Source organism: Panulirus ornatus, chromosome 19, assembly GCF_036320965.1.
Source record: "Panulirus ornatus isolate Po-2019 chromosome 19, ASM3632096v1, whole genome shotgun sequence".
Taxonomy (NCBI): domain Eukaryota; kingdom Metazoa; phylum Arthropoda; class Malacostraca; order Decapoda; family Palinuridae; genus Panulirus; species Panulirus ornatus.
This window is the reverse complement of record NC_092242.1, coordinates 10,511,077-10,535,669: the sequence shown is the minus strand read 5'-3', so window position 1 is coordinate 10,535,669 and position 24,593 is coordinate 10,511,077. Positions and strand designations below refer to the sequence as shown.

Here is a 24,593-nt window from a genome sequence, read left to right as displayed (position 1 = left end):
GATTTTTGTATATTGGTAAATAATTTTCTCATGCAACTTTTGCTAGGGTGATTTTTGTATATTGGTAAATAATTTTCTCATGCAACTTTTGCTAGGGTGATTTTTGTATATTGGTAAATAATTTTCTCATGCAACTTTTGCTAGGGTGATTTTTGTATATTGGTAAATAATTTTCTCATGCAACTTTTGCTAGGGTGATTTTTGTATATTGGTAAATAATTTTCTCATGCAACTTTTGCTAGGGTGATTTTTGTATATTGGTAAATAATTTTCTCATGCAACTTTTGCTAGGGTGATTTTTGTATATTGGTAAATAATTTTCTCATGCAACTTTTGCTAGGGTGATTTTTGTATATTGGTAAATAATTTTCTCATGCAACTTTTGCTAGGGTGATTTTTGTATATTGGTAAATAATTTTCTCATGCAACTTTTGCTAGGGTGATTTTTGTATATTGGTAAATAATTTTCTCATGCAACTTTTGCTAGGGTGATTTTTGTATATTGGTAAATAATTTTCTCATGCAACTTTTGCTAGGGTGATTTTTGTATATTGGTAAATAATTTTCTCATGCAACTTTTGCTAGGGTGATTTTTGTATATTGGTAAATAATTTTCTCATGCAACTTTTGCTAGGGTGATTTTTGTATATTGGTAAATAATTTTCTCATGCAACTTTTGCTAGGGTGATTTTTGTATATTGGTAAATAATTTTCTCATGCAACTTTTGCTAGGGTGATTTTTGTATATTGGTAAATAATTTTCTCATGCAACTTTTGCTAGGGTGATTTTTGTATATTGGTAAATAATTTTCTCATGCAACTTTTGCTAGGGTGATTTTTGTATATTGGTAAATAATTTTCTCATGCAACTTTTGCTAGGGTGATTTTTGTATATTGGTAAATAATTTTCTCATGCAACTTTTGCTAGGGTGATTTTTGTATATTGGTAAATAATTTTCTCATGCAACTTTTGCTAGGGTGATTTTTGTATATTGGTAAATAATTTTCTCATGCAACTTTTGCTAGGGTGATTTTTGTATATTGGTAAATAATTTTCTCATGCAACTTTTGCTAGGGTGATTTTTGTATATTGGTAAATAATTTTCTCATGCAACTTTTGCTAGGGTGATTTTTGTATATTGGTAAATAATTTTCTCATGCAACTTTTGCTAGGGTGATTTTTGTATATTGGTAAATAATTTTCTCATGCAACTTTTGCTAGGGTGATTTTTGTATATTGGTAAATAATTTTCTCATGCAACTTTTGCTAGGGTGATTTTTGTATATTGGTAAATAATTTTCTCATGCAACTTTTGCTAGGGTGATTTTTGTATATTGGTAAATAATTTTCTCATGCAACTTTTGCTAGGGTGATTTTTGTATATTGGTAAATAATTTTCTCATGCAACTTTTGCTAGGGTGATTTTTGTATATTGGTAAATAATTTTCTCATGCAACTTTTGCTAGGGTGATTTTTGTATATTGGTAAATAATTTTCTCATGCAACTTTTGCTAGGGTGATTTTTGTATATTGGTAAATAATTTTCTCATGCAACTTTTGCTAGGGTGATTTTTGTATATTGGTAAATAATTTTCTCATGCAACTTTTGCTAGGGTGATTTTTGTATATTGGTAAATAATTTTCTCATGCAACTTTTGCTAGGGTGATTTTTGTATATTGGTAAATAATTTTCTCATGCAACTTTTGCTAGGGTGATTTTTGTATATTGGTAAATAATTTTCTCATGCAACTTTTGCTAGGGTGATTTTTGTATATTGGTAAATAATTTTCTCATGCAACTTTTGCTAGGGTGATTTTTGTATATTGGTAAATAATTTTCTCATGCAACTTTTGCTAGGGTGATTTTTGTATATTGGTAAATAATTTTCTCATGCAACTTTTGCTAGGGTGATTTTTGTATATTGGTAAATAATTTTCTCATGCAACTTTTGCTAGGGTGATTTTTGTATATTGGTAAATAATTTTCTCATGCAACTTTTGCTAGGGTGATTTTTGTATATTGGTAAATAATTTTCTCATGCAACTTTTGCTAGGGTGATTTTTGTATATTGGTAAATAATTTTCTCATGCAACTTTTGCTAGGGTGATTTTTGTATATTGGTAAATAATTTTCTCATGCAACTTTTGCTAGGGTGATTTTTGTATATTGGTAAATAATTTTCTCATGCAACTTTTGCTAGGGTGATTTTTGTATATTGGTAAATAATTTTCTCATGCAACTTTTGCTAGGGTGATTTTTGTATATTGGTAAATAATTTTCTCATGCAACTTTTGCTAGGGTGATTTTTGTATATTGGTAAATAATTTTCTCATGCAACTTTTGCTAGGGTGATTTTTGTATATTGGTAAATAATTTTCTCATGCAACTTTTGCTAGGGTGATTTTTGTATATTGGTAAATAATTTTCTCATGCAACTTTTGCTAGGGTGATTTTTGTATATTGGTAAATAATTTTCTCATGCAACTTTTGCTAGGGTGATTTTTGTATATTGGTAAATAATTTTCTCATGCAACTTTTGCTAGGGTGATTTTTGTATATTGGTAAATAATTTTCTCATGCAACTTTTGCTAGGGTGATTTTTGTATATTGGTAAATAATTTTCTCATGCAACTTTTGCTAGGGTGATTTTTGTATATTGGTAAATAATTTTCTCATGCAACTTTTGCTAGGGTGATTTTTGTATATTGGTAAATAATTTTCTCATGCAACTTTTGCTAGGGTGATTTTTGTATATTGGTAAATAATTTTCTCATGCAACTTTTGCTAGGGTGATTTTTGTATATTGGTAAATAATTTTCTCATGCAACTTTTGCTAGGGTGATTTTTGTATATTGGTAAATAATTTTCTCATGCAACTTTTGCTAGGGTGATTTTTGTATATTGGTAAATAATTTTCTCATGCAACTTTTGCTAGGGTGATTTTTGTATATTGGTAAATAATTTTCTCATGCAACTTTTGCTAGGGTGATTTTTGTATATTGGTAAATAATTTTCTCATGCAACTTTTGCTAGGGTGATTTTTGTATATTGGTAAATAATTTTCTCATGCAACTTTTGCTAGGGTGATTTTTGTATATTGGTAAATAATTTTCTCATGCAACTTTTGCTAGGGTGATTTTTGTATATTGGTAAATAATTTTCTCATGCAACTTTTGCTAGGGTGATTTTTGTATATTGGTAAATAATTTTCTCATGCAACTTTTGCTAGGGTGATTTTTGTATATTGGTAAATAATTTTCTCATGCAACTTTTGCTAGGGTGATTTTTGTATATTGGTAAATAATTTTCTCATGCAACTTTTGCTAGGGTGATTTTTGTATATTGGTAAATAATTTTCTCATGCAACTTTTGCTAGGGTGATTTTTGTATATTGGTAAATAATTTTCTCATGCAACTTTTGCTAGGGTGATTTTTGTATATTGGTAAATAATTTTCTCATGCAACTTTTGCTAGGGTGATTTTTGTATATTGGTAAATAATTTTCTCATGCAACTTTTGCTAGGGTGATTTTTGTATATTGGTAAATAATTTTCTCATGCAACTTTTGCTAGGGTGATTTTTGTATATTGGTAAATAATTTTCTCATGCAACTTTTGCTAGGGTGATTTTTGTATATTGGTAAATAATTTTCTCATGCAACTTTTGCTAGGGTGATTTTTGTATATTGGTAAATAATTTTCTCATGCAACTTTTGCTAGGGTGATTTTTGTATATTGGTAAATAATTTTCTCATGCAACTTTTGCTAGGGTGATTTTTGTATATTGGTAAATAATTTTCTCATGCAACTTTTGCTAGGGTGATTTTTGTATATTGGTAAATAATTTTCTCATGCAACTTTTGCTAGGGTGATTTTTGTATATTGGTAAATAATTTTCTCATGCAACTTTTGCTAGGGTGATTTTTGTATAGTAGGTGAATGACCGTCTGTCGTTTGTTTCCTATATGGTTATGCCGGCGTTAATGTAATGGTTTTAACTCAAAACTTTCAACCCACAGGTTTTGAGGCTGTCCTCAAATGACCCCGAAATCCTGCACAAGACTCATTCAATTTTTTTTTTTTATGTCTAGCGCTATCAATCGAAAGAAATCGTCTCTAAAAATGTAGTACCATTACCCTTCATACCAATTTCTCTCTCTCTCTCTCTCTCTCTCTCTCTCTCTCTCTCTCTCTCTCTCTCATGCAGATTTGATAAAATAATTCCTTTTTGTTCTTCAAGTCTTCTGGCATCAATACATTGATACTATAATTTCTATGCTCTGTATTCTGGACAGCACACTAATATATAATTTCTGAGATTTGTGAAGAAAGTAAGCGCTCCCAACAAACGTGTTTAGTAACGTGTTAATGTATATAAAATGCAAGGTTTTAATTATAATTGCTGAAGACATAGTATTATATAATAATTAAGATTAATGAGTTACTAGGTAACAACGCCCCATAATCATAGCCTAATGTCGAGTCATGCTACAGATATATCGCGATTTTTTTTTTTTATTTCTTAACCAATCAAAATTGACGCGGCAAGTTATTTATGTTTATCAGTCTTTATCAACCAGCTAAAAGTACTTTATATATCTTGAAGCTAGATAAGATTCGCCTTGATTAGAAAGGCCAAATAGTGTTAGATAAACTGGTATTGTAACATGGAAGTCTCGAAGATGATCCAATTTCGACAGACCAGAGGATAAACAAACTTGCTTCCTTGTGTACATATGTAGAGATTAAGAATTTAGGATATTATAACCAATAGAAAACCTTCCCGCGGCCCATCACGTCTCCGGTATTTTTCCTTCCCGTGTGCCATTATGAGATAATAGTGTTATCAGGATGTTTCAGGGTTTATCAAGACTGCTGTCGTGTGGGTCACATGTCAGCCCCAGCAGTGTACCACCAGCAGCACTCACTTTGACAACTGTCTTACAATACTGGTAAGTTTTTTGTTTTTATTTCCATTCTGGGGCGGTGGAGTTAACCATTTTAGTCAATGTTCACACTTTTTTAATGATTGTCTTAAAAGATATAGTGTAGGAAGGGGTATAATGAACTCGACTAAACCACGTATTTTTAAACATTTTATTTTATTTTAAACATTTTCTTGACCATGTAGAAAGTAGAAAAGGTATGACAGGCACGAACCTTTGAACTATAAGTCCATAAGGGCGTAAGTACTGTCGGCATCCCAGAGGGTAATCCTTTCAAATTATTTTCTATAAAAAGAATTGTTATTAGGGGCATTAAAACACACACACACACACACACACACACACACATATATATATATATATATATATATATATATATATATATATATATATATTTTTTTTTTTTTTTCTTTCATACTATTCGCCATTTCCCGCATTAGCGAGGTAGCGTTAAGAACAGAGGACTGGGCCTTTGAGGGAATATCCTCACCACGTCCCCTTCTCTGTTCCTTCCTTTGGAAAATAAAAAAAAAAACGAGAGGGGAGGATTTCCAGCCACCCGCTCCCTCCCCTTTTAGTTGCCTTCTACGACACGCAGGGAATACGAGGGAAGTATTCTTTCTCCCCTATCCCCAGGGATAATATTTATATATATATATATATATATATATATATATATATATACATATATATATATATATATATATATATGTATTGATGTTAGGTTAGCTCTGATGTATTTCCATTTTACCTCATATCAAACGTGGGTGAAATATTGTATACTTATTACGTTTCTAATTATAATTTTTGTAACCTGTTGAATTAATTGCTTAGTGTGATTTTTGTCTGAATTTATATGAAAAGTCTCATCAGAAATTAATTCTTTGATGATTCACTTTCACCCCAAGCATGCATTCAGGTCTTCATCTTGCTTTCTTTAAGTTTGCTTTTCCATTATGGGTAGTTGATAAGTTACCTCTGATGAAAGTGTTTGCTTAGTAATAACACATTTCTACCTGTGATGCTGTTTTACACAAGTTAATGGGGTTACCTCTGGAGTATGGCAAAACTAATTTTGTATTCAATTTTCTGTTGATAGAATAACTGACCTGCAATAGCATAACAATTCCAACTCAGTTAGCCACTGATGATCAAAATTTTCACAGTAGTTTCTGAATGTAGAGTTGCCTCTGCTTCAAAGTGTAAGTAAGAAGATTAGTTGTGTGTGGCACTCTTTCGATGTCTGGATTTATGACTTATAAGACAAAATTCCACGTATCTTTGCTTTCAAATGATTCTATCCCCCCAGTATCCATGCTTGTTTTTAATGTGGTTTAATAGTTTTATCTTATGCATAGTACTCTTTAGATATAAGTGCCTTTATATACAGGCTAATGTATTGAGGGTATGGTTATCCAAAACAATTCATTATTTACATGGTTCACCCTGTGTAGTTGGCATTATGATTATTTGCGATAAGTTGAGCTTTAATTTGATATATTAATGTTATATACTATTGACTCTGTAGGTATGATATTAATGTCATATACAGTCCTGGACATTAATTACAGGTGACATAAACAGAATTATGAGTACAAAAGTGGGATTAGAACGGCGCATTGCCCGGTGGATGGAGGACCATCGTGGCCTCATTGTAGTGTTGGTGGTTTTGCCTCTCTCCCTTATCTTTGATGCTCTTATGAAATTACGACACTGGATATTTCACAAGTTTATTTCTGCACCAGAGAAGCATGAAGATCGAGTTAGATCTGTTCAGAAACAGGTAAGTAATACTGCTTCTCAGCTTGGCAGAATTAGCAAAAATGTTATTTCATGACAAGAATAATTTTTATATTTTCAGACTTAAGTACTTACACCAGGGGTTATCAGCCTAGAGTGAGTTAACTTGGGGTAATTTGGACTTTTCCATTGGTAACTGAAGCTCAGGAAAATAGTCTACTTCCATATAAAATAAGGTCTAATTATTATTGTTAGAATATATTAATGACAGACTGCATATGACTTTGATGTTGGTAATTTTGTGTATAAACTGCTTTTGTATGCACTGCTAGCTGCTTGTCATATATTCATATATCTGGAATATCTGGGCACAGTGATATTGTCAGGGGCATAGGTATGTCTTTTGTTATGAATGAATTACCAAAATCTTTTTTTATTTTTTGTGTACTTATCATTTCTCACATGAAAAAATGATAAAGAACTTGTTGACATTAGAAGGTTGTTTTAAAACCTAAACCTTATGCCAAGCTCCGGTGGGCTAATCTCAGAGTAGCTAGTCTTCATTAATGGAAGTTCTTGCATAGAGGTGGAAAATACAGTAGGATGATATACAGAAAGAGGTTAAGAGCCTCTTATTTAAAGCTATTTGATAGTCACAGGAACCCATTCACTGCTTCCAAGTTGCATGCCCTTTTTTTTTCCACCCAGACGTATATGTTAGATATTCATGAATCATCTGCCTCACCCTTGAGGCAAGGCATGCTGCCATTAATGTGTGTTGTGACATCCCATTCATTGTTACCAGATGCTGCAGACTAAATTTTTTTCCACAAACTGGTCATCCTGTGTGGAAATGTCAAGAGGCTCTTACGAGATGTACGCTTTCATGTTATGTAATAATATGTGAAGCTTTGACAATTTAAGGAGATAACAGAAGTTAGTGATGAAAACTCTTAGTACTTTACTGGTATTGGTTTGTAACAAAAACATTAAAAATAGCCCACATCTCACTACAAATGCCTGAAAGTACTCCTGGCTGCAAAGTGCATAAGATGAAGTGCCCATAGGAAATGTTCACCAAATTAGGCATTACATCATTTCATTTTGAAAATTATTCTCTAGTTAATTTTATAACAAACTTACTGAAATTCTTTTTGTAGAATGTTTGAGAATATTCGACACACAATGTATACTGGATTTTAGGACTGCCACAGTAAATGGGTTAAGCCATTAGATTCCACACATGGATGATCATCTGCTTCATGAACTTAATACATCTTTATTTGATTGGATTGGTATAATGTATTGCATTTTAGATTTTTGGATTGGTATAATGTATTGCATTTTAGATTTTGTAAATGTGTCAGTCATTCCCTATAGAGATCTTTTTTATTTGGTTTTCTTTTACTCTGATTCAATAGCTGATTATTGCGGCAGTGATGCTTGAAATGTTAAATATGAAAAAATTAATGATTTTGGTAATACAGCTTGAAATATTGCAGGTGCTAAGATGGAATAAACAATCAGAAGTAGAAAGAAGATTGATGTGCACAGCTCGCCCAAACTGGCAGTCACTCTCCACCACTTTCTTTAGGAAGGTTAGATGATTTTACGTTAAAGAAATAACTGGGAGCCTTAAGAGGAAAGCCTATTGATTCAAAAGGTCTTCCGGCATTGTAAGATATGATGTAAGACATTAAAGATTTTTGCTGTGATTGGTTTGAATGTGTGAAATGTAACTTTTGGAATAAAGTGCTGAACAAGAACCAGAGTAAGGTAAGAATATGCTAGATGGTTCTTTACGTGTGGAAATATCTTAGCCATGTTTATTTTTCTGTTAGTAACTTCAGATAGTCTTTTTGAGTAGTTTCTCCTCCTCTTTTGTCTACTCCACTAAGACTACATGGTGAAGGCAAATGAGCCAGTTTGTTTAAACTGTAGGCATGTAACTTCCTTACTTGCCATCATCCCCTAACCATGCCCATCACCTGCAGTAGGTTAGGTCACCTCCTGGTGACATTTGTGGTCTATGACTGGCTAACTCTCAGCTTAGCAGAAGGGTCATGACATTATAGTAAGTGGTGCTAGGGAATGCAACTGAGCATGTGATTGCAAGTGTGTTTTTAGTTAGATTTTTCAGACCACTCTTATATTTGTGTGTGAATTGATCAGCTGTCTGCCCACCTCCATTACCTGAAAATTCAAAGAACTACATGCTTTTTACAAGATCGGAATTTTCGTTTTTTGTGTCAATAGATAACCATTTTTGTTTATAAGCATGTTTTGGGGCTTGTGTGATTTATTGATTGATTATAGAAACTTTGTGCATCTCTGATTTTAAAACTATCTTTGTGCTTTCCAGGAATTTTGCCACAAGATCAGCATTCCTTTGTATGATATTCTAGAGCTGAAAGTGCCCTACATGACCATCAGGGTAGAGCCTATGGTGAGCATAGGTCAGGTCACAGCCTTCCTTGTGCCCCGTGGTTACACTCTAGCAGTATGTTTAGAGGTGGCAGAGGCAACTTTAGGGGGCTTAGCAATGGGTGTTGGAATGACTACATATTCCCACAAAGTAAGCATCAAAATGTTTTATGTGTAACCATCATAAGTAAGCATTCATTAATGTGGGAGAGTTTTAAGTGTTAGATAGGTATTGTCATACTCAGACAGGTTGCAGCTTACAGGTGCATTTGATTGTTTTATGATTCATTACTTAAACAATGAAGGCATGAATTATATTGTAACCACAAAGGCTTACCACTGAACTCCTAACTAAATTTCACCCTGGTTTGGGAGTGTGGAAAAAATGCAAGATAGGGAGTTTACAAGGAGAGTGTATGATGATACAGTTAAAAAGAGGTGTGAGAGGAAGACTACCTGTGACATGGGACAGTAGAGTTGAAGAGTCCTGGAAGAGAGAAATGGGGAAGAATGCATGGAATGATAGATGTGGGTGAGGACAGGGATAAGTGGAGACTTTTTCGCTGTGGCCAGCCCTTTGATGGGACTTTCCAGAGGGAATAGATGAGATGACAAGAGATATAGATGGATAGACTGAGAATCCCAAATGTCAGGATTGGAGTACTGTTACAAGAATTGTACATTGAAGCCCTTTTTTGATATACAGCCATGATTTCAGTGATCTAATGTATGGCCGAATTGTTAGAATTGTATAAGGGAGCCAATCTTGGATGCTCTGAAAATCAGTAGAATTAGTAAACTCATGTCTGCAAGTTTAGGACGAAGAGATTTTTTTCTCATTTTTTTTTTTTTTTTTTTCATTTCCAGGTAGGCCTGTATCAAGAGACTATTGTGGCATATGAGTTAGTTTTGGCTGATGGGTCTCTGGTAAGAGCAACAAAAGACAATGAATACAGTGACCTTTATTACACATTGCCCTGGTCACATGGCACTCTTGGGTTCTTAGTTGCACTGGAATTGCAAATTATTAAGATAAAGGTAAGTTTGAATATCTATTATATTCTTTTTGCCGATCAGAAATTTCTCCAAAGAAAGATGTTTTTGAATATTCATATATTACATGAAATTAGGGACATTTTTGCAGCAATCCAAATCAATGTCTGAAATGTACAAATTGCCTAATGATACCCTTTTAGTAATGTGAAATAAATGATTCATGGTAACGTCCCTCTGAGATATTATGTTAATGAAATTGATTCTTAATTCATGCATAAGAATTTTGAGCCAAGACCTTTACTTATAGTGAATGTAATTTCTGTTGTGAGAGAGAGTACAAAAAATGTAACATATGTAGAGGGGTTGTACAGTAAAAAAAAAACCTATTTATGGGTTCATTCATGACATTTTGTAAATACAAATGAAATAAACTTAAAAAGATATGTCCTGTCTAATATATTTGATGATTTTCAGCCCTATCTCAAATTAGAATACATCCCAGTTAAAGGTCAGAAACAGTATTGTGATATGTTACGGGATTTGTCTGGAGCATTGGACAAAAATCGTGTAACGCCTGATTACCTGGAGGCTACTGTTTATAACAAGGAAGAGGCAGTCATAATGGTTGGAAATTTTGCTGATGTACCTGATGATGAGAAGCATAAGGTAAGTTCATGGTTATTGAATACTCAATTTTTTTAAGATTGCTTATATAAGAAGCTTCGTTGATGAATATTTTTTATACCAAATGAAAGGCTTGCATTTTAAAACTGTCCATGCTTATGTATTTTTATATCACCATGCATTTGCAAATGAACTAGTACTACTTTTGAATGTGACATCTCAAGGAAGTATTTGCCTGTGTTTAAGAGTTATGTATTGACTTGAATTAGAAACAGTACCTCTAAAACTGTTATTTGCTAGTGGCTGAACAATTCTGTTATTAGATTTGATTTTTTCAGATCAATCGTGTGACACGGTGGTATAAACCATGGTTTTATAAGCATGTAGAAGGATTTTTGAAGAAGAAGAAAGGCTACGAATACATTCCCTTGGAAGACTATCTTCTTCGCCATAATAAGTCTATTTTCTGGGTGGTGGAAACGATGATTCCCTTTGGCAACAACCCTCTCTTCAGGTTCCTCTTTGGTTGGCTCTTACCTCCCAAAATTGCCTTCCTCAAGTTTACTACAACTCCTGGTGTGAGGGCCATGACTTTTACAAAGCAGGTATCTCCTTTATTTTTATGCCTAGAAATGCATTCTTACGAGATTATCATGACCAAATGAAATCAAATCCTCATATTTATTCCACGTGTAATTCTATGTTATGTTTTATTTTTATTGAAGTATTTTGATTTACCTTTTTTTAATCATGATGTATATATATAATTTTGTAATCTCATGAATTCATCAGAATTTTTTTCTTGCTGTGACAAGAAAGCTGAAAGTAGGAGAGCTTGATCAAATATCTTTTTCATGAATAAGAATCAGGCCCTGCTCTGCTTGCTCGTGTGAAGCTTGTGTCATTGACCCACTGGCCATTGCCCTTTAGACTTGAACATACACTGAGTAGACACTACAACAGAAACAAACCCTTGTTGTGCTTCATCGGAGAATGAAGGAATTGTGTTATTCGATGATGAAACTACTTATCCCTGCCATTTTTGCTTATTTTTCCTTTTTAACCTCCCATATTAGTGGTGCAACCTATCTGCTCAACAGTAAAAGAAATTTCCATACATGTATCTCCCAGCAGGCAGCAAAGGAGTGATTGAATTATGGGCAGCTGTATGGGGATTAGTCTTCATGCATTTGGCAACTTTCTTGGTATTTATATATCAAAAAAAAATATTGCCTCTTTTGGGAACAATTTCTTTCCCGCCAAGTAAATGGAAGAATTCTTCGCAGCTGTACATTGTATGGGGATCAGTCATTGTGCATCTGGCAAATTCCTCAGCATTTCTGCTTAGATTTTGGGCTCAGTGCCTTGACAGATTGGTTTTCTTTATTGAACACTAATGCAGTACAGTACAGTTAGGTATGAAATCCCACATATTCCTGCATATTCAGGAATGTTCGAATTTTTCATACATCTGTTCTTCACAAGAGATTTTTGTGTGATACCTCAGGCCAACCCTGGAGCAGAATACGCAGACACTAGTCAGTAGGTTTCTTAAAGTAAGCTTGAAAAATATTGATTTGTTATATGCTTGCATCCAGGGTAGTGCTCTTTCCCAAAAAATTTGGTTTTGTGTGGGTGTTAGCTCACCAAACACTTTATTCATACTAATTTTTTACGAATTTTCACATTCTCAGGTGTCATCATATATAGATCTTCCTCTGCATGTGGGAAACTTTTACTGTGCATAAAAAAGAGGGTGCTTATATGTCTATTTTTTCATTCTTTTGCTCTTGTTGATATTGATGAGGCGTTTTCAGTTCATACTCGCTAATTACTTGTTACTTTCCAACATTTGCTTTCTGTGGGTAGAGGGCTTTAGTTTGTTTTTTATACCCATATAGGGTCCACCATTTATTTATTTAACTCTCTTCTGAGATGTATTTAATGCATTTTTGGAAAGTTACTGTTAATTTCTAAAGGCACTGGTTTGGAAATATTTATCTATATTATTTATGATTAATTTGGGACCAACTTCCAAGAATTCCAGGTGTTACCCAGGAACCCAGGACCTTACTAAAGGCTTCTGCAGCCCAGGGCAGGGAAACATAGACTCCTTTAGAGTAAGAAGTTTTTTATGAGACTGTACTCCCAAAAATGACTTCTCTAACCTTGAGCAGGAGGATTCCAGTAACACCAGCATGGGCATATATTAGTCTTAACATTATCAGTGAGAACATTCAACAGCTTTTTGTTAATCTTTATTGTCTCCTAATATATTTTGCCATCATTTTGTTGATGAGGCATGCCTGTGCTCTGTCACATGTGGGACATGGGTTATCAGTGGAGACCATTTCTGCTTTCTTTCAAGAGGTTTGAACACCTGTACATACGACCCACTCACTTTGATGTATCTGTGCTTGTGGGTCTGTCTCTGTAAGTAGGATATTTCAGACATATGATTAGTGTTTAGGCTTGAAATTGATCATAAATGGGGGAAATTTCAACTTTATGGTTCTTTGTGCCTTTGAAATCTGTGTGTTATGCTTGTTTAAGATGGATGTCAAAGTGCTGTTTCTTTTTGAAATAAATTTGCTGAGTCAGAGCATGTACTCCTCAAGTTTCATTTCAGTGCAGAAATCAGTCTGCCCTCTAAGACAGTTTGTTTTCTCTTATATCAATCTATCAGCTTTCTTTTCTATTATCAGGTATTCCAAGACATTGTGCTTCCAATGACACAACTAGAAGATCAGATTGATATATGTGAGGAGCTCTTCAATGTTTACCCTGTACTTGTGTATCCCTGCCGCATATATGACCATGGTCTTAACAGGTAATTATTGCATAAGTACTTCATCAGAAATGGATAAATGATTTACAAGGAAAATTACGTAGATTATATAGATCTTATGAGCATTTTCTCTCCTCTTAACTCTTAGTACAAGTTCTCTTTCTTGTACTGAACACATAATTCAGACTTGTGCAAATATCTTGGAATGGGGAAGCAAAGATCCGGTTAATTTCAGTAGTGCAGTTTTTTACCTATATCTCTCTGAATGTTACCCTATTGCCCTCTATTCAGATTCAAAACACTCAATTCATCCCTGCAGTAATATAAACATGTTAGGCATAACCATATCCTCCTCTCTTTCTTGAAAACCCCCACACAATCACTGTAAATAAGCTTTCCAAAAGCTGAGGGTGGTGAATTAGTGCCACACTTCTCTTGTGAGCAGATGTTTCATATCTACAAGGATCATATTCTTCCCAGTATGGAGTACTGCTCACATATTTGGTATGGTTCTCCTTCCTTCACTTATTAGCCAGATAGGGATCATGTCATTAATTCTCCAAGATGGCCTCCTTCCAACCATCCCTCCCTGCCTGTCACGATGCTGCCCTATTCTTATTCTGCAGATGTCATATAGGCCCCTTCCGTTCTGAGCTGTATGCATGTATCACTACCACCAGTTCTTTGGCTGGTGTTCCCCATATTTCCTTTGTGGAGATCAGTTACATAAATGTTTACCATTATGATACCACCTCTTTCCCTTGAACAGTGAAGCTTTGGAATTGAGCAGTGTGTGGGGCTTTGTTGTGGATGGGAGAATGTGTTTTTGGTGCAGAGTACATGATGTCACCCTGCAAATGCAGGAAATTCTGTTGTGTTAAAAAAATGCAGAGGTTTCCTCCATTCTTAGGTATTTTCATTATGCCTTTAGGATGAAATTCTTTCCATAATAATGCATCTCAACTTACGTAATGGGATTATGTAGGAGAATGGGTTTCATTCTTTAGAATTCCACTGAACAGACATTTCTAGAACACTTTTATTCTGTTGAAGATTCCTGTAAGCTGAATTGTGAAATAAAAGTTTTGAGTGTTAATGTTGGCCCTTTAACACTTGAAATTATGAAATTTATTGGTAGATATATTTGTGATAAGTATCTGGAAATACCATCCTGATGTGAATGAAGGGATAGGCAACATGACATAATCAGTAAAATTTTTGTTCCCCAGAGGTCAACTTCGCCCTCCTCATAAGGATCAAATGGTGCCTGGTGCAAACTATGGAATGTTTAATGACCTGGGAGTGTATGGTGTGCCAAAACTGGTTAGAGAGAAGAAGCGTTTTGATGCAGTTGATGCCATGAGAAAGATGGAAAGGTATGATTTTTGTAGTATGATCTTACACGTAAGACTTAAAACAAAATTAATGATTAGATTATCTCCCTGTTCCAGAAAATGTTGATATGTAGAATTAACTCATTTTCTTATTTTACTTCATTAACAAATATTGGTTGCTTTGCTCTTTTGTGTACTTGATAAATAAATATATTGGAAAATCCAGTTGGAAGAGGGTATTCCAACCCTGTCTTGGGTAGCTCTATATGTGTAGATGTTTTGGCATGTGTAAATTATAATTTTATGTTGATTATAGATTAATTGTAGCAAACGGTAAGAGCAGTAAATAGAAGTAGTAGGTTGGAAATTTAGGTAAATTTAGGTAGGAGCATTAGGTAAAAGTAGTTGATGGGAACATTAGGTAAGAGCTTTTGGTAGTAGTAGTAGTAGGTTGGACATTAGGTAGACACATTTGGTAGTAGTAGTCAGTAGGTACATTATGTAGGAGCCTCTGGAAACACGGCAGTAGGGTTGTCATTCGCCATTGGCCAGTTAGGGGTGAAGCACTAAAGGCTATGTGGCACTGGAGTCCAACAGTTTTGGAGACTGTTTTGCCGTGGCCACTCACACAAGGGAGTTTGTGGAGGAAACGGGCATTAGAGATATAGCTAGGTAGATGTGTAGCTCGTTGTAGATTTAGTAACGATCACACATTGTAAATTTAAATCATTATAGATGTCATCCCCATAATCATTTCTAATATGTATCAGTAGGCTTAATGTATAGAATTTCATCCTGGGAACCAGTTTTGTAATTTTCAAGAAGATGAAATATATGGAGTTTTTTCTTTTCACATAAGCTCTGCAGCCTTGTTGGAACATCTTCCCTAGAAAGGTTTGATATGCCCATAACTTGTGGACTTCTATATCAGGTTCACTGCCGGAGTTGGTGGCTATCCATTTCTCTATGCTGACATTTTTATGACTCGAGGAGAATTCGAGAAGATGTTTGATCTTACAGCTTATGAGCAGGTGCGGTGCAAATATAATGCTGAAGGAGCCTTTCCACATCTTTATGATAAGGTGAGCAGATAATTGTGATAAAATAGCTTGTTGTTATTACTGTACATATTATAATGAATGTTGTTTATGATTATCAACTACTGTTGTTATGGTGACTTTTAATTAATTGCATATATTTACAATTACAGATCAAACCAGAGATAGATGTGGTGGAAGTTGGGAAGCAGTATATAGACCCAATATAGAATATTCTTATTAAAACAAATTCTGTATTTGGAAGTCCTGTAATTCATCATAAAGTGCCTTTATATCTGTTAAGAAGGAATGTCCACCGAACTCCAGCTGTTTGTATGTAAGTTATGATGAAACCTAGCCCCTTTTGTCCTTGGACTAAAGTAGATATTGTGGAAAGGTATGGTTGCCAAGTCAGTGATTGTATGCATCAAAAATTTTGACCAGAAACCTGGAAACTTTAGAAATACAAAATTTTTTAAAGATTTTGACCAAAAACCTGGAAACTTTAGAAATACAAAATTTTTACAAAAAATCTTATTTAGATAAAGTTCTTTATTTTATACTTCATTTTTATTATTCCTGTTCATTTACAACTACACATTGTATTAGAGATCTTTATTTTATACTTTATTTTTATTATTCCTGTTCATTTACAACTACACATTGTATTAAAGAAATTCCACCACAGGAACAGTTGAACACTGGTTCTTAGCGTAATAGACATACGAAAAATATAGCTCCAACTCTTTCACTGAGCCCATTACTTATGCATCATACTGCGGAGCCAGAGCTTGTGTTTGATGACACCAGCTCCTATAATGGATGAATTGCAAGGCCTACCTTCTTCCTCTCTTGTTGTAGCTGTGCCTGATGCCACCTCTAACCACTTACATGCAACAGTCAACCTTTACCTTAGTCTACGTAGCACATAATGGGAGCTTATCTAGGAAGGACTTTGGCAAGTACTGTACTGATAATTCGGTAAATATTTTTTAAATCTTTCATTATTTTTTCAAGCCTAATTGTTTCCCCTCTGTAGCAAGTTAGTATCAGGAATAAATGAACAAAAGCCCCATTTGCAAAAGTTCATTCTCTGTCATGTGTAATGCATTGACACCAGAGCTTGTTATCCACAGCCAAACCCAACACGTTGTTCCCTGGTTTACCTTGACTGCCCTGCCTTTGCCACCAGATAATGTAAGAGAAATCCTTGTCCAAGTTAATATGTTTTTAATAGAGCACTAACTCATGTCAGTTTTTAGATGCTATAGATGCTTAGAAACCTCATATTCTTGAGTACAGTTAATGCTCTGTTTGTTATTCAGCAATGGCTAGTTAACCCCCAGCTGCGGCTTTCCAAATTGAACATCAACTACCCAGCACTCTGAACAGCAACAGTAGCTATTACCTAAATGAAGAGCTACCATAGAATTGGTGAGTAAAACTTTGTTTTTGATATTTTGCTTGTTATTTTAGTGACGGTCAGAAACTAAAGACCTCCAGTTTATGTGTACATTTATAAAGGATTGTAGATATCAGTTTGGTAAAGCAAGTTCAATTACTTCAGTTGCATCTGTGAGGGGCTTGCAACATATAATTTATACACTGAAGACTTTGGTCTATGAGGATGGCAGGATTACTCTTTTCTAATCTTTCAAAGTAATTGAGTTTTATGCTTATATTCAAATCTCCTCAGACTGAATAGTGTACCTGTGTATTGACTGTGCACTACACTTTTTTGGCCCTTTAGTTCCCAGCTCAGAATAGGCATGTCTGCTTTGGTTGGCAGAAAACAAAGGGGAACCCTAGCATTAAAATTTCCAGGGCATTTATTCACCTTCTCCCAAAAAAACACTTCTTTCTTCTTTACCTCTTTCACAAAGTTTCATATTCAGGGTACACACTAAAATCCGGTTCTGTTTCTTAAACCTTTCTGCAGTGTAACTTTGAATTATTATTTCAAATATTTAACCACTTTGTTCTGTAGGCTCACTAACTTGTGGAATACTGGTATTCTGTCCACAAACAGTCTCTCCTTGTCATATGCAACACTTGACAACACTTAACTCACACAACTCACTCTTCATAACTCTAGATTTTCTTCTGGTGAGCACTATGCACTAGCCCTGCATTTTGGCAAAATGATAGGAGCAGTAGATCAAAGTAGTAGGTAGGAACATTTAGGCAGGATTATTAGGTAGGAGCATTAGATAGAAGTTATTAGGAACATTAGATAGGAGCCTCTGCAAACACCTCACTAGACTTGCCCACTGCCAGTGGCCTGTTAAGGGTAAGGCTCTAAAGCCTAAGAAGCGGGCGACACTGGAGTTCTTTAGTTATGGAGACTCTGTTGCTACCCCTTTCAGGGAGTTCCATTTACAACAGGCATTAGAGAAATAGATAGATAGATAGCTCCTCTGTCAGATTAATTGCATAATTAGTCTTTTTCAATACAGCATATATCTCATCTATATTTGTGGGTATCACATTAATATGGTTAGTTAGACTTAGTTTTATTAAAGTTTTGTGATTTATTTTATACAATGAGCCGTATACACATCAGATATTCACTAGGTATAAATAGACATGACAGAAATACAATACTGGTCAGTAATAGAGCACATTAAGAGGACACAAACTGTAAAATATGGTAACAGTATGTAGAACTACAGAATTATTTAGACTGGTAATGAACTGTTACAGGATTGGCTGATGATTTGATAAAACTGATAATCTTAAGATTACAAAAAACATAGCTCAGATTAAGAAATCACTTGCTGGAGACTTTCAGACATCCCATAAAATTTCCTAGAGATAGTCGGCAGCACTCTAAATGAAAATGCTAAATTATATCTATGTTGTAAAGTAAGATACTGAACACCTTTATGGAAGCTTACACTGGATACGCTAATTAGAATTCCTAGTATCATTCACATGTAATTTTCAAAGAATTATCACATGCATTTGAAAAACTAAACTATAGAGCCTGAAACACTGTAACTTAGAACACTTAAATATAACTAGATAAGTTTTGGAAATCACTGCAGAGGTTCAGTTGCTGACATACCAGTATCAATGGTAAAGAGGTCACTCACACAAATCTTCATTTGCCAAAGGATGCAAAAACCTTAATGCACTGTTAATTATATGGGATCACCATACAGGACTACTTTCCTACTGTCACCCTTATTGTAGTCAATTACCATTAATATGTAAAATGTTTTAATCATGGTCAGCTCTTTCTGCTTCAAAATATTTTTAATTTCAACTGTAGAATTTTTTTCCGAGGTATATTTCAAAGAATATTGATAATTTACATTAGCTATTCTCTGGTGTCCTTGCTTTTTCAATAAAAACATGATATAACTAATTTACCGTTACCATGCACCACAAACATGATAATCTGAAATGACAGAAATTCAAGCATCAAATACTCAGTGGCCAGTATATTTGTAATATTCATATCACTGGTGGTCACAAAATGGTAATTTATTTGAAGAACATTCTATTATTATCATATATTGTGATTTGTATATACATTTAAAAAAGTATGGATGGATTCACATTCAGTTGAGTAAATACCATCATAAACTTCAGAGGAGATAGTTCTGTACAATTATTCATTACTTTTCACTCAGATTTGATCTTTTTTCTTGTGCTGGAGTTCCACAAAGATCTATATTGCCTGGAAAATTCTTCCAGTTAAACAAATACAATGTCTACACAAAAATGTTATAAAATGTGTCAGAAGCGGAGGGAACAAGAACAGGAAGACCAAATTGGAGATGGAAGGATAAAATAAGGAAGATTTTGAGTGATGGGCTGTGAACATGCAAGAGGGTGAAAATTATGGGCAGGATATAGTGAATTGGATGTGGGGCTTAGATATGGATAGAGAACTGTGGTTTTCTTTTGTATTAGCTAGAGAATGAGTGTGGCCTTTATTCATCTGTTCCTGGCGCTACCTTGCTAACACAGGAAACGTCAATCAAGCATGGGAGGGGGGATTAAAACTATGTCTTACAAATTGACAAAAAAAAAGAAAGGACTTATCAGTGTGCATGCTAGTCTTAAAAAACATAGTACAATAGCTTAAGCATTTTTTTCAGATGTCTTCATTCCTTTAGAATGTATTTCCAGTCTTTATGAAAGACAAATGGTTATCAATAGTATAAGTATAATAAAAAGAGTGTGGTTGAGAGAGCAGAAGGTGTGTTGAAAGGGTTTGGTCACAAGGAGAGAATGAATGAGGAAAGATTGACAAAGAGGATATGTGTGTCAGAGGTGGAGTGAATGAGAAGTGGGAGACAAAACTGGAGGTGGAAGGATGGAGTGAAAAAGATTTTGAGTGATCGGGGCCTGAACATACAGGAGGGTGAAAGGCGCACAAGGAATAGTGAATTGGAACAATGTGGTATACCGTGGTCGACGTGCTGTCAATGGATTGAACCAGGGCATGTGAAGTGTCTGGGGTAAACCATGGAAAGTTTTGTGGGGCCTGGATGTGGAAAGGGAGCTGTGGTTTTGGTGCATTACACATGACAGCTAGAGACCAAGTGTGAACGAATGTGGCCTTTTGTCCTTTCCTAGTGCTACCTCGCACATATGCAGAGGGAGGGGGGGGTGCCATTTCATGTGTGGCGGGGTGGCAACGGGAAAAGATGAGGCAGCAAGTATGATATGTACATGTGTAGATATGTATATGTCTGTGTATGTACTTGTTGAAATGTAAAGGTATGTATATGTGAATGTGTGGGCGTGTATGTATATACATGTGCATGTGGGAGGGTTGTGCCACTCTTTTGTCTGTTTCCTTGTGCTACCTCACTAATGCGGGAGACAGCAACAAAGTATAATAAATGAGTATAAATATAATATTCATATGGATGAAATGGTAAGAGTGGAGAAAGCGAAATTAGGGAAAGGGTGTGCAAAGATCTGAGTATGGTGGTGAGGCTGGTGACAAGCCTGTTTGCAGATGATACTGTGTTGTTTGCTGTAATGTGTTGTTTGCTGTAAAAGAAGAGTTGTAGAAGGTTGTGTTTTATGTTATGTGTAAGTGTAGGCAACTGAAGATAAATGCAAATAAAAGTAAAGTAATGGTGTTGAAAGGAAACAGAGTGAAACTATATATTTTATTAAACCCTAGAGTGAAAGAAGAAAGTGTACTAAACTGTGTTATAGATATGGGGGAGAAAGACTGGAAGAAGTGAAAGAATTCAAGTATTTAGGAGCTATCTTGGGTAAGTTTGGTGAAATGGAAGAAATTTTTACAGAGAGCAGTAGAGGGGAAAAAAAGAGTTATTGGGTCCCTTAAAAAAATAATGAAAGGCAGAGGTGTAATTATGGAAGTGAAGAAAGGATTAAGGGACAGCATAGTCCTCCCAACCCTGACCTATGCAGCCAAAATATGGACAAGGAATAAGTCACAGAGGTCAAGAATCCAGGCTGTTGAAATGAGCTATTTGATAGGAGCATATGGTGTGATTAGATGGAATGAAGAAAGAAATGAGAGGGTGTATGATAGATGTGGTATGGTAGGGAATGAACTGTGGAATGGGTGGTTTAGGCATGTGGAAAGAATGCAAGATGGGGAGTTTGCAAGGAGAATGTATGATAGTACAATTAAAGGGGTGGTGTGACAGGAAGACCACCAGTGATATAAGGAAATCTGAGACGAAGAGTACTGGAAGGAGAGAAATGGTGAAAGAATGCATGGGATGGTGTATTTGAGGGAGGCATGTACAGAAAGGGATAAGAGGACTCTTTTGCTGAGGCCACCCCCTTGATCCGAGTTCCTGAAGGGAATGGACATCAGAGATATAGACAGATATTCCACCATTGAGCAGTACAAATACATTATTTCTCCTTAATAATGGCAACAAAATTTGAAAGCTAGACAGAATGTTTCCAACGTACACTCACTGATGTGGAAATTCATTCTAAATTATTTTTTATCTAAAGTAACACAGAGACATCAGGTCCTCCATTTTAAACATAAGATCCCAGAAATTTTGATTCTGTCACAAATTTCTCAAGGAAGTTAGATATTCGTATTGAATAGAGTAAATTATATAAGTACTTTTGATTTCCTAGACTGTTATAACCTGAATTATGGAACTAATTTTGATTTTCTAGACTGGTGTAACCATCATAACGTGTTTACATAAATATGTTTCACTATACTATTCTCAGATAAAAACCATCAAATCTTAATATGAAAAGCCAAATGTGTAGGTACATATATGATGTTCATCTCTAACACCTGAACCTGATACCTCCATCTTTCTGTTACTTCCAATACCAGTTTGTACTTTTCAGTAGGGCCCAGCACAAACTTAGACCACAACTCATCATCCTATACTCTCACCTTTAGAATCTGTAGTAAGAATAAGCCATATTTTTCAGAGACAACACTAATTAATGAAAACCTGAGTGAATATCATAGTTGTAACTAGTGTTTTTATGGTAGATTTCTTAATTTTTATGTAACAAATTTATTAGCAAAGGAGATCTGATATAAATATACAAAAGAAACTATATACTTAATGCTGGAGTCTTCTGAAAGTATGAATACCACAATATACAAAATTTTTGGTAAGGGTTGAGTTTCCTGGGGGTATTCACATCATTACTGCTAAAGTAAAATTAAATGAAAATGATCTGAAAAAAAGTTCTATACTCTGGATGAGATGATTTACTTACATTTATATACAAATTTATGCCAAATGCATTGGAACCTACAACAACATATGCATGGCTAAAGAAATCTGGGTTCAGTATTTTCAATGAACAATACTGTACCCAACTTAACCTAGGTTAGGCTGTGGTTTCTTAAATATGATACTCTTGATTTGCCTAGAACATATATCTTCAATTACTCCCTAAAATGAATGAAACCTTTCCTACATGTTGATGTGTCCACATTAAAGTTTGAGTATGCACTTCAAGTTTTATGCAAACAAATTTGTCTTTCCCAAAGTATATAATATTTCAACCTGTAGCCCTTTAACATTAGCAGTTTCTATGACTCTTAAAATACTATACCAATGCCACCAGAAACACAACCCTTACCAAGTTGTCCGATGATAACACGGTAATATTAAAACATTAAGTCCAATTACTGCATGCATTATTGGTTCACAAACTGCATTCTAGACTGATGACAAAGAATTTCATTATAATCTCTTTTGATCACCAAATGGTTACACCCTGTCTAGTCTTACCATGTACAACCTATCAATTTTTCTAAACGCTAGGTTTTAAAATATCATCAACTAAGGTGCTGTTTGTTACATGTTTGAATGCGTGAACTGTGTTTGCATGATATATATTGTTCTGTCTGAGCTGATGATGATACCTGTAAGGAATGATACAGTAAGGAAGGAACTAAATCATACATTCCTAAGTTCTGATTGGTCATACTTTCCATGTGTTTTGTAATGTTAGAAAATCAAGTATAAGGCTTTGGTGGTTCTATGGATTCTACTTCCTAATGTTAGAATACTAGATCCCCAATGGCAGTTCTTTACATTAAAATTATCTCTGTACAAATGATGATATACTGAAACAATATGTGACATCATTCAGGATGTGGGTCACCAATCATGAAGAAGCAGTATATATGAAATACATACTGTGTACAAGTGACTAAGAGCAGGTTTTGAGACAGCTGCATGAGATACCTCCTGATCATTAGGTAGCTGTAGTTCCTGAGGTGCTGGGCACCGGCTGAGCTCCTCAAGGTCCACCGTCGTGATTGCTTTCCCATGAAGAGCATATGGTGAAACACAGAAGTTGTGATGGGAGAATAAGGGTATCTGATGAGCCAATGGGGAATCCAACACCCACCACAGCTGACATGAGCATGGCACATAATTTTCTGTAAGATACAGAAGAGTTTTCTTGGATATACTGTAAATGATTTCTCTGTTACAGTAATATTCATGCAGGTAAAGAGGATTCAAACTACTCATTAAGATAACTCAGGTGATCAATGCTCAAAAAAAAAATTTATTACTCTTTTTACATGGATACACGATATAGGGTAGGCAGGCACTGATCAAGGAGATACTACTGCCTAGTTGTCAAGGGTAGGGACAGAGGCAGTATCACAGTGGCTTACATGTACAGAGGTACAAGTTACTTTAAAGCCCCTTTGGCGGCACCAAAGGCCATTACAGTGGCATGCCGGCATACATAAATAAAGAGGCAAAGTGAAGGTTTAATTTAAAGATGCGTTGGTGGTGCCGAAGATCATTACAGTGGGATGTGGGCATGCAAGAAAGGGTAGTGAGTGATGGAAAGTTAAAGTTGGTAGTGAAAGACACGAGCACATGTATGGGTGCAGGGAAGGAGTGTGAATGACTGGGAGATGTCCAAAGAAAAAGAGAGAACAAAAGCGAATGTTCAACTTTGAGAGGTATGAACAATGAGGCTTCAGGAGTGGTAGAGGATGTGGACAAGGAGTTTGCTTTGAAGAATTTGTGTAAGAAATACTTTAGAGTAAGAAAAGTATTTGAATGTGGTTTTTATGGATATGGAGAAAGTATTGACAGGGGCTCTGTGTAAGGTGCTTCAAATATATGGTGTAGATGGAAAGCTACATGATGTAATAAGGAGTTTTTATCAGAAGAATACTTGATGTAATGAGGAGTTTTTATCAAAAGAATAAGGCTTGTGTGCAAGTAAGAAAATGGGGTG

General features: G+C 35.0%; 2 protein-coding genes across 5 annotated transcripts in view; one reads left to right on the top strand and one right to left on the bottom strand.

Annotated features, from left to right (window-relative positions):
• Nucleotides 1-4,674: 4,674 nt before the first annotated feature.
• On the top strand, nt 4,675-16,513 carry LOC139755384 (delta(24)-sterol reductase-like). Of its 2 annotated transcripts, none has more exons than XM_071673628.1 (11): nt 4,675-4,953; nt 6,500-6,730; nt 8,190-8,285; nt 9,050-9,262; nt 9,979-10,149; nt 10,582-10,773; nt 11,070-11,336; nt 13,437-13,561; nt 14,749-14,895; nt 15,785-15,935; nt 16,064-16,513. In XM_071673628.1, the coding sequence occupies exons 2-11, from the start codon at nt 6,536-6,538 to the stop codon at nt 16,118-16,120; spliced, it is 1,614 nt and encodes a 537-aa protein (XP_071529729.1). In that variant the 5' UTR covers nt 4,675-4,953; nt 6,500-6,535; the 3' UTR covers nt 16,121-16,513. The 2 variants fall into 2 exon arrangements, with proteins under 2 accessions (XP_071529729.1, XP_071529727.1); XM_071673626.1 differs by having other exon boundaries at nt 4,676-4,953; nt 6,519-6,730.
• A 1,888-nt stretch (nt 16,514-18,401) lies between these two features.
• LOC139755385 (uncharacterized) overlaps nt 18,402-24,593 on the bottom strand; it is a 150,009-nt gene continuing 143,817 nt past the window's right edge. For all 3 annotated transcript variants that reach the window (XM_071673629.1, XM_071673630.1, XM_071673631.1), the window contains one exon: nt 18,402-23,772. In XM_071673629.1, coding sequence (XP_071529730.1) covers nt 23,489-23,772 — 284 coding nt within the window. In that variant the 3' untranslated portion in view covers nt 18,402-23,488. The remainder of the gene's footprint in view (nt 23,773-24,593) is intronic.